General features: G+C 54.3%; 1 protein-coding gene across 1 annotated transcript in view; it reads right to left on the bottom strand.

Moving 5' to 3' along the window:
- Positions 1-8,821: 8,821 nt before the first annotated feature.
- Positions 8,822-10,569, bottom strand: part of UBE3D (ubiquitin protein ligase E3D) — an 88,876-nt gene continuing 87,128 nt past the window's right edge. Inside the window, exon 7 of the mRNA XM_064169271.1 lies at positions 8,822-8,982. Within this exon, the coding sequence (XP_064025341.1) occupies positions 8,980-8,982 (3 nt within the window). The 3' untranslated portion in view covers positions 8,822-8,979. The remainder of the gene's footprint in view (positions 8,983-10,569) is intronic.

Genomic DNA, 10,569 nt, shown 5'->3' with positions numbered 1-10,569 from the left:
ACAGCAGCTCTCAAGAGGCAACCAAAGGCATGGCTGTAAGATGTACCCTGGCACAGAGAGGGTAGGATGTGGTCCCCCAAATCTGCCTTTGGGGACATGTCATTTCATCACTGAATGAACCTTTTGCCTGATGGTGTTCACTTTAATTGGCTGAGGATATTACTGTAGTACTCTTAGGTGAATTTCTGCCTCTAAAAGGTGCTGATGAGTCACCAGGTTGATTTAGCACCAGTGGAAATTCACTGGAGGCTTTTTGAATGGGTAATGCCTTCCTAAACTTGGAGCTCAGCTAAGCATCCAAAAAATGATTCCCTTTAGGAGAGCTCAGGCACAGGTGGAAGCAAGAAATATGGTTTGGAGAGGAAATTCCAGGCCAGACAGGGTTTGGATGGTGCAGTTTAACAGAGAGCCCTGATCAGTTGGGAGAAATTTGTTTCTATGTGCTCAAAACAAAAGCTTCAACACAACTCAGCCCAGAAGCAGCACAGGTTTGAGCACCCAACCTGTCCACTGGTGCAGGCGTGGAGGGAGCTGCCTGTGGGCTCTTCAGAACTGCCCACAAGTCCCATCAGGATTGCACCTGCTCATTAATGCCCCATATGGCTGCTAAAGGGGTTGGAGGCTCAGATGCTCATCCTTCCTCCATCGGCTCCCCTGCATGGGTAAGCAGCTGGGAAGGTGCAAAGAATCAGAATCACACCATGGGTTGGAAGGGATCTCACCTAGTTCCATGGGCAAGGACACCTCCCACTAGAACAGGTCACTCAAGGCCTCATCCAACCTGATCCTGAACACCTCCAGAGAGGTTGTGCAGCACAGAAGCACAGAGTGGGACCAAAGATCCCATTCTGTGCTTCTGTGCTCCACAACCTCCCTGGGCAACCTGTGCCAGTGTCTCACCACCCTCACTGCAAACAACTTCTTCCTCACATCCAGTCTAAATCTACCCTCCTCAAACTTCAATCCATTCTTCCCAGGCTCCAGCAGGGCGCTGGGAAAGAGGCAGAGGATCTGACCTGCTCCTGCTTCTCTTGGCACAGAGGTTTGCAGAGGTGCAGGCAGAGCTCTTGCAGCTGTGCAGAGAGCACCGTGGCAGTGGCACTTCTCACCACGGTGTGAAGCACTTAATGCCCTCTGGGGAGCTTGAGCCACTTCAGTTTGCAGGCAGTTCAAGACCAAACCAGCAGGGCCAAGCTGGTCTGAAGCATGAGGCAGAGCAGAACAGGTTGTCCAAGCCAAGAGCAGTGGGGCAGAGCAGTGAGGCAGAGCAGCACAGCTGCTTGCAGCTTAGCTCCATTTCTATTCCTTGCCCCAGGGCAAAGGCTCCTTTGGCCCCAGAGATTCACCACTCAGATGGCATTTGCCACACTGACCATATCAGGTGACCCCAGGGCTTGCTTACCCTTCTTTGGGCAAGACACCAAGAAGTACCTCAACACCTGTGGGTCCCTGTGTGTCACTTTGGGAGGGGACATAATGGCCCAAGCCTTTGTTTTCCTCTTGCTTCCCCCATCAGCAGAAGGATGGGGCAAGCCAGGACACCTAATAGGCCTGTTGGCCTGCCAGGACACTTCTGTTATATCCAAGCAGGGCATGGAAAAAACCCTGTGTGGAGCTGCAGGAAGAGAGGGAGCAGTTGGTCTACCAGGCTAGCAGAAAAGTACCTGGCAGCTGAGAGGCCAACCTGAAAAAAAGCTGTCCTTGTTCTGCCAAAAAAAGCAGGCTGGGTGTCAGAGGAGGCAGAACTCAAGGCTGGAGAAGCAATTAGTTCTTGACAGCTACCTTTCAGGAACAGCACTTCCCCTGATGTCACCACCTCTGCACCTGGGCTGGCTGCTGACCAGGCTCAGCACTGCTGGCACTCCTGGAAAAACGCTGAGACAAGGTCTCAGAGGAGCTGCAGGACCTCTGCCTGCTGCCTCCGCTCTGGAGAGGAGCCTGGGTGGCACAGTGCGGAGCCTGCACCGAGGGGCAGCCTGGATGCCACTCACCTCGGGGAGGGGGGGAGGGCTGCAAATTGCCTTCCCTCAGCATTCATTTAGGCCTAATGGAAGTGGAAACATTGGTCAGGAAGAATGAAGAGCCTGAAATAGCCTGAGAGAACAGGGGGGTTATTTTTACACTGCAGTGCACACGGAGTGCCCATTAATTTTAATAGGAGCTTGGCACTGCAGGCACTGCTGGGGGAAGGTGCCCCCTGTTGTGGCTCCTCGTGGCACTGTGGCCAGGTGCGGGGACACCAGGAGGGAGGCTCCAAGAGCTGTGGCACAGAGGGGATGGATGGATGGATGGATGGATGGATGGATGGATGGATGGATGGATGGATGGAGGAAGGAAGAATGATGTGGCTGTAGTCAAGAGCATCCTAGCCTTTGAAACAACAGCACTCAAGAAATGGGACTAGGGCTGAGGCCAGGTGTGAGGAAGCCTCTGCAAGGACACTGACCACACCTCCAGTGCTGTGTGCAGTTTTGGGCACTGCAATACAGGAGAGCTGTGGAGGTGCTGGAGCCAGTGCAGAGGAGGGCAAGGAAGCTGTGAAGGGTCTGGAGAGTGAATCTGCTGAGCAGAGAGTGAGGGAGCTGGGGCTGGGCAGTGTGGAACAGAGGAGGCTGAGGGCAGAGCTCATTGCTGGCTGCAGCTACCTGAAGGGACACTGTGCAGAGGCTGCTGCTGGGCTCTGCTCACAGGGAACTGGAGACAGAACAAGGGGGAATGGCCTCAAGCTGAGCCTGGGGAGGGTTAGATTGGACATGAGGAAAAGGTTTTTGATGGAGAGAGTGGTGAGGGAGTGGAATGAGCTGCCCAGGGAGGTGGTGGAGTCCCCCAGCCTGGCTGTGTTTCAGGGTGGTTTGGATGTGGTGCTTGGGGCTATGGTTGAAGGTGAATGTTGTGGAGCAGGGTTCTGGGCTGGACTTGGTGCTATTGAGGGGCTGTGCCAGCCTGGGTGTCAGGGTGATATGGACTGAAGCTGGTGATGTGCCTCAGCCACAACTTCTCCCTGTCAGGGACCATGAGCTTATGGAGCTGCATGCAGAAACCAGTCTCACAGAGCCAAAGATGTCAAATGAGCATGGGCAAGAGGATGTGGAACACAAAATGAGTCAAGACATCAGGCTGTGGTCACACCACACTGCTCACCTGCCCATTGCCAGCTGCCCTCACTACACTGCATCCACACTTCCATAATGGCCTCAGCTTTTACTTCCTGCAGCTGCTCTCCATTAAGCCACATCAGCTTCTCCTTCCCTCCTTGCAGACATTTTCCTTGCTCTAACAGAGGCCCAAGGAACATAAAAGGCAAATCATTTCTACCTCCCTGGCCCTTTCACACCCATTAACATTGGCTCTTCTGATTCAGAGAGCAGAAGTCAAGATTGATTGAGTGGCATCTGGTTAATTAAGTGTCTGCTTCCTATGGCATGTTAAAGGCATCACAACGCAGAGAGGCAACACCGAGAGAGCAATTAAAGTGCACCTCAAGAGCAGCACTAACCTTGTAGCTCACTGCAATGAGGTGCAGAATGGGAGAGATATGTTCAGAGAATTGCCTCCTTTATTAGGCTGCCATCGACAGAAGCTGTTTATGCATCTGCAAACTCACTTTGCAGGCTTCCAGTTCCCTGTCCCCACCCGCGCAGCGCAGCAGCTCCGTGCAGACAGCTGGCCCGGGAGGCAGCAGGGCTCAGGTCTGCTCTGAAGGCAGACACCAGCCCAGGGATGCTGAGAGCCCCTGGGGGGCAGCTTCTCTTTCTAGGTGTTTGATACACTTTCTTCTAGCACTGGCTGCAGAAGGACACCAAAAGTTAAAAGCAGTATTGCAGCTGCTGGGAAAAGCCTCCTGGCAAGGTAACAGAACCACAGAGAACCACAGACATGCAGGGGGGCACAGCCCCTCAGGAGCACCAAATCCAACCCAGAACCCTGCTCTGTGAGGTTCACCTTCAACCACAGCCTCAAGCACCACATCCAAACCACCACCTCCGTGGGCAGCTCATTCCAGTCCCTGACCACTCCAGGAGAAACTTTATCCTAATGTCCAATCTAACCCTCCCCAGGCTCAGCTTGAGGCCATTCCCCCTTGCTCTGGCTCCAGTTCTCACAGAATCACAGAATCAGCCAGGCTGGAAGAGAGCTCCAAGCTCTGCCAGCCCAACCTAGCACCCAGCCCTGGCCAACCACCCAGACCATGGCACTAAGTGCCCCAGCCAGGCTTGGCTTCAACACCTCCAGGCACGGCCACTCCACCACCTCCCTGGGCAGTCCATTCCAATGCCAATCACTCTCTCTGCCAACAACTTCCTCCTGGCATCCAGCCTCAACCTGCCCTGGCACAGCTTGAGGCTGTGTCCCCTTGTTCAGTCCCTGGCTGCCTGGCAGAAGAGAATGATCCCCAATCTGGAGTGGCACAAACCTCACCACACACTAAAGGGCTTTTGGGAACTCAACTACATTTCTGCACCTCATAAATACACACAGGTGAGTGGCAGGAGGCTGGGCCAGGCTCTGCTGGGTGGTGCCCAGGGACAGCACAAGGGGCAATGCTGGAAGCTGAGGCAGAGGAAGTTCCATGGAAACCTGAGGAAAATGTTTTCCCTGTGAGGGTGACAGAAGCCTGGCAGAGGCTGCCCAGGGGGGCTGTGGAGTCTCCCCCTCTGGAGCTATTCCAGAGCTGCCTGGATGTGTTCTGTGTGATCTGCTCTGAGTGTTGCTGCTCTGGCAGGGGGTTGGACTGGATGAGCTCTGGAGGTCCCTTCCAGCCCCTGACCCTCTGTTACTCTGTGAACTCATTTCCCTGCACTTCATTTCTAGCCTGAAGGATGCAGATGGCACCAGCTGTGTGGCACAGTCGACTTGCTGGAGGGCAAGGAACCATCCAGATGGACCTGCACAGGCAGCAGAGGTATGCCCAGGCCAACCTCATGGCATTCAGCAAGGCCAAGTGTAAGGTTCTGCAGCTGGGTGGGTGCAATCCCAAGCAGCTCCAGGCTGGGTGGGGAATGGCTGAGAGCAGCCCTGAGGAACAGGCCCTGGGGGTCTGGGCTGAGCAAAAGCTCCACAGGAGCCTGCAGTGTGAGTGCAGCCCAGACACAACCCTGTGCTGGGTGCAGCAAGAGCAGTGTGGGCACAGGGCAAGGGAGGGGATTCTGCCCCTTGGCTCTGCTCTCCTCACACCCCACCTGCACTCCTGGGGGCAGTTCTGCAGCCCCCAGCACAAGCAGGACATGGAAGTGTTGGAGCCAGTGCAGAGGAGGCCACCAAGATGCTGAGAGGGCTGCAGCAGCTCTGCTCTGAGCACAGGCTGAGAGAGTTGGGGCTCTGCAGCCTGCAGAAGAGAAGGCTTTGGGGAGAGCTTGGAGTGGCCTTGCAGGATCTGAAGGGGGCTGCAGGAGGGCAGGGGAGGGACTATTGGCAAGGTCTTGTCATGGCAGGATGAGGAGGAATGGGTTTGAAGTGGCAGAGGGGAGACTGAAAGTGTCTCTCCTCCTCTAAGGCTTTCCAAAGAAAAATGGAACATTGAAAAGTGAAGTAGTTACAAAAAGAGGCTAAGAGAAAAAGAGGAAAATCCCCCTGAATTTAATTAATTTTATTGCACTCAATGGAAAAAAAAAAGAGAAGAAAGAAAATAAATGTGCCCACAGCTGGGAGCTGTGCAGGCTGGGATGGAGAGAAATTAAAGTATTGATTTGGAAAGATCTGGTGAAAAGTAGTACCTGGAATTCATTTAAATGCTAAAAACTAATCCAAAATTGTCTCCCTCTTTAAAATGAGTTTCCTCACTCAGAGGAGCTACATCCACAGGGTAGAAGCCACAAGCAAATAATCTGAAGTTGTCCTTGAATCACAGAGTCACAGCCACAGCCAGGCTGGCACAGACCCTCAGGAGCACCAAGTCCAGCCCAGAACCCTGCTCTGCAGGATTCACCTTCAGCCACAGCCCCAAGCAACCACATCCAAACCACCCTGAAACACAGCCAGGCTGGGGGACTCCACCACCTCCCTGGGCAGCTCATTCCACTCCCTCACCACTCTCTCCAGGGAAAACTTCTTCCTAATGTCCAATCTAACCCTCCCCAGGCTCAGCTTGAGGCCATTCCCCCTTGTTCTGGCTCCAGTTCCCTGTGAGCAGAGCCCAGCAGCAGCCTCTGCACAGTGTCCCTTCAGGTAGCTGCAGCCAGCAATGAGCTCTGCCCTCAGCCTCCTCTGTTCCACACTGCCCAGCCCCAGCTCCCTCACTCTCTGCTCAGCAGATTCACTCTCCAGGCCCTTCACAGCTTCCCTGCCCTCCTCTGCACTGGCTCCAGCACCTCCACAGCTCTCTTGCATTGAGGTGCCCAAAACTGAACACAACACTCCAGGTGTGGCCTCAGCAGAGCAGAGCCCAAGGGCACAATTCCCTCCCTGCTGCTGCTGGCCACAGCATTTCTGATCCCAGCCAGGATGCCATTGGCCTTCTTGGCCACCTGGGCACTTTGCTGGCTGGTATTCAGCTCCTGTCCATTACAGCCCCCAGCTCCCTTTCTGCCAGCAGCTCTCCAGCCACACTGCCCCAAGCCTGTGGGCACTGCTGGGGGTTGTTGTGTCCCAGGTGCAGGAGCTGGCACTGGGCCTTGTTGAAGCTCATCCCACTGATGTTGGCTCATTGATCTAAGCCTATCCAAGTGCCTCTGCAGAGCCTCTCTACTCTCATTCAACTCAGCACTGCCACCCAACTTGGTGCCACCTGCACACTCACTGCTGACACTCTCTGTGCCTGAATCAAGGGCATCAATAAAGATGTTAAGCAGAAGTGGACCCAGCACAGATCCCTGAAGAGCACCACCAGTGCCTGGTGCCAGCTGGGTTGAACTCCACTGACCTCCAGTCCCTGGGCCCTGCTGCCAGCAGTGCTTTCTCCAGCAGGCAGTGCTCAGCCAAGCCAGCAGCAGCCAATTTGTCTGCAGCTTGTTCATGTTCCCCTGGCTCTTCTGAAAATAAGGCTGAGAGGGAAGGGCAGAGTCACAACAAGGAAATGAAACTAAAGGAAAGGGCCATAAGTGTGTGTGTGGCCACCAAGCTGCCATCCTGGAGCTGTGCCATGTCATACATCTCCAGCTCTGCCTGTCTTTACCTTGTCACCTAAGTCATCACATTTTACAGGCAAGTCTAATTTGAAATGGATATTCCTGCACCCCAACCACCTGCCACAGTCAATGTCAAGGCAGGCTGCAGCTTACCAAAATACTCCATGTGAAGCCTGGGGGTGTCTGCAGGCTGTGAAGTGAGAGTACTACTACATTTGCAAGCACAGGCAGGAAGCTGCAGCACTAATCTAGGGCATGGGGGTGGGTAGCTGGGGCAGCCTGGCTCTTGCAGCCCAAGGCAGGGGGCAAGCTACAACGGTTTGGGCAGTAACCCCAGTGCCAAGACAGCAAACAGCAGTACAGGCCCTGCTCCAAAATTAGAGCATCAGTTTGCTGCAACTGAGAGCTGCTCAAGATATAAATCCATTGATTTATCTTGCTTGAAATCAATTGAGAGGGGAAAAACAGCCCTTGAAGAGTGATAAGCAAAGGTTACTCTGTTGCAAAAGCCCTTCCTAGGGAAGGATTCCATGGCTCAAGAGCCACTGTGAGAAAATCACTCTCATGTGTGAGTGAGAATGAGTTAAACTGAAACCTCTTTAATGAGAAAGGCATCACAGGGGCACAGATGTCAGGGGCTGGAAGGAATCTCTGCAGGTCTTCAAGTCCAACCCCTGCCAGAGCAGGAGCAGAGAATCCAGCTCAGGGCACACAGGAACACATCCAGACAGGGCTGGAAAGGCTCCACAGGAGGAGACTCCACAGCCTCTCTGGGCAGCCTGTGCCAGGGCTCTGGGACCCTTACACTCAAGAAGTTCTTGCTCATGTTGAGCTGGAACTTCCTGTGCTGCAGTTTCCATCCCTTGCCTCTTGTCCTGTGGCAGGGCACAAGTGAGCAGAGGCTGTCCCTGTCTCTCCCTTCCTGCCCCCCAGCCCTCAGCTCTTGATAGACATTGCTCAGATCCCCTCTCAGCCTTCTCCTCTGCAGCCTAAGCAGCCCCAGGGCTCTCAGCCTCTCCTCCTCAGGCACTGCTCCAGTGTCTCACCACCCTCACTGCAAACAGCTTCCTAACATCCAGCATCCCTGTGTGCTCTGCTCTGGGTGCTGCTGCTGTGGCAGGGGGTTGGACTGGGTGAGCTTTGGAGGTCCCTTCCAGCCCCTGACACTGTGTTTCCAAGGAGAAGCAGAGTCCCTGAGCCCTCGGTCTGAAGCCAGAGTGAGCAGGCAGAGGACAGAGCAGGACAAAGAGCACTCAGAGAAGCAGCTGAAGGAGCTGGCGAGTGTACGGAGAAAGAACTCCTCGGAGGCATCCCGGTGCTGGCTCCGTGACCTCATTATGCAGGCCTGGGGCTTCCTGCTTTCTAACCTGTGTCATGTTTGTTATAAAGGGAAGAGAGCAACTCAGATCCCCCCCAGCCACTGAAGCTCTGGCTCATTATAGTCAGCGTGTCCCGGTGACAGATGATGCAGGGAGGGCTGGAGCGCGGCGCTTTGTTTGTCCTGGCGCTAATGAGCGTTGGAAATGCTGCTGTGGAGGCAAATCTATTTCTGTTTTCATAGTTTGCATATATATTACTGTACAATGCCTTGTGGGGGAGAGGAATTCAGCATCCCAACAGTTTAATATTCAGCAAGCAGCAAGATGTACAAAATACCAGGGGGAATTATTTCCCCCCTCGAAACGTAGCCGTGGAGGTGAGGTTTGCTTCGTGCCAAGCTGTTGCAGTGCTTGTACTGATTTGTCCCTCTCGTTTAAGGGTGATGGATGTTAATGTTTGTCTTCAGGATAGACACAGCTCTTTGCTTGGTGCTTTCTCTTTTGTCTAGGAGGCCACCCCCACTGGAGTCTGAAGCGGTGTGTGCTGGCAGCTTGGCAGGGAGAGAGTGCACAAACGCCTTCAGCCGCAGGAACACTCACTGCAGGTGGAGAATAAAGGCTTGTTTTGAACATGCTGCCCTCAGCCAGAGGCACAGAGCACCCTCAGGGGCTGCAGCGTGCACAGCTGAAGTGGTGAACCCCTGCAGAAGGTGTGTGCTGGCATCACCTCCCGGCAGTGCTGAAAGCCATCCGGCAGTAAGTGGGGTTTACTCTGCACCCTTGTCATGAGGCCAGAACACAGCACCACAGAGGGCAGGTCACAGCATCACAGAGGGCAGGTCACAGAACCACAGAGGGCAGACAACAGAATCACAGAGGGCAGATCACAGTATCACAGAATGTGAGGGTTGGAAGGGAGCTCCAAAGCTCATCCATCCAACCCCCCTGCCACAGCAGCAGCACCCAGAGCAGATCACACAGAACACATCCAGGCAGCTCAGGAATAGCTCCAGAGAGGGAGACTCCACAGCCCCCCTGGGCAGCCTCTGCCAGGCTTCTCTCACCCTCACAGGGGAAAAAACTCTTCCCCAGGTTCCCATAGGACCTCCTGTGCCTCAAATAGCCATAGGATGCTCTTGTGACACGATTTCTGCTGCTAGTGTTTACCAGTGCTAAGCAGTTGTGCTGGTTTAGGTTTCCAGGGCAGACCCACGGAACCTTTAACCTCCAACAACAGTGAACCATTAATCTGCTGTGCCCAAAGGCATGCAGACTGCAGCCAGTGGAGCTCTCCAGTCAGATTCAGTTGCAGTGCAGATGTGGGACATGCAGAGTTATTAGAACCATAGAATGCTTTAGGTTGGAAGGGAGCTCAAAGCTCAGCCAGTCCAACCCTGCTCTGCCATAGGCAGGGACACTTCCCACTAGCAGAGGTCGCTCAAAGCCTCATCCAAGCTGGTCCTGAACACCTCCAGGGAGGTTGTGGAGCACAGAAGCACAGAATGGATCTGGAGCAGAGAAGTGAGGAGGATCTCACCAATGTGTATACACAACTGAGAGGAGAGTACAAGGAGCAAGGCTCTTTGTGATGTATTTCAGTGGAGGGCAAGGACAGGACCAGAGGGGGGTCCCTGCACAGGAGGTTCCATGTGCACCTGAGGAAGAGTTTTTCCCTGTGAGGGTGACAGAGCACTGGAAGAGGCTGCCCAGGGGGGCTGTGGAGTCTCCCTCTCTGGAGCTATTCCAGAGCTGCCTGGATGTGTTCCTGTGTGCTCTGCTCTGGGTGCTGCTGCTGTGGCAGGAGGTTGGACTGGCTGAGCTTTGGAGCTCCCTTCCAGCCCCTCACTTTTTGTGATGCTGTGATTCTGAGTTCTAACACTGGCTTAGCAGATGAGGAGGGAGCAGCCTCTGCTCCTTGGTGGCAAGGGGCAGGAGCAGGGGAAATGCTTCCAAGCTGCCCTAGGGGAGGTTCAGGCTGGATGCTAGGACTGGATGAGCTTCAGAGGTCCCTTCCAAGCCACAAGGATCTGCAATTCTGACTCACGCCAGCTGGGAAGGCTTGACCAAGCAGTGCCAGCAGTGTGCCAGCAGTGTGCCAGCAGTGTGCCAGCACCACTCCAGGCTGCTGTTTGCCAGGAAGTTTCTCAGAGGACAGGCTGGGATCAGCTGACAAAACATTCCAGAAG

Source organism: Pogoniulus pusillus, chromosome 31, assembly GCF_015220805.1.
Source record: "Pogoniulus pusillus isolate bPogPus1 chromosome 31, bPogPus1.pri, whole genome shotgun sequence".
Lineage (NCBI taxonomy): Eukaryota > Metazoa > Chordata > Aves > Piciformes > Lybiidae > Pogoniulus > Pogoniulus pusillus.
The sequence above is the reverse complement of the archived record's forward strand: the minus strand, read 5'-3'. Positions and strand labels throughout refer to the sequence as shown.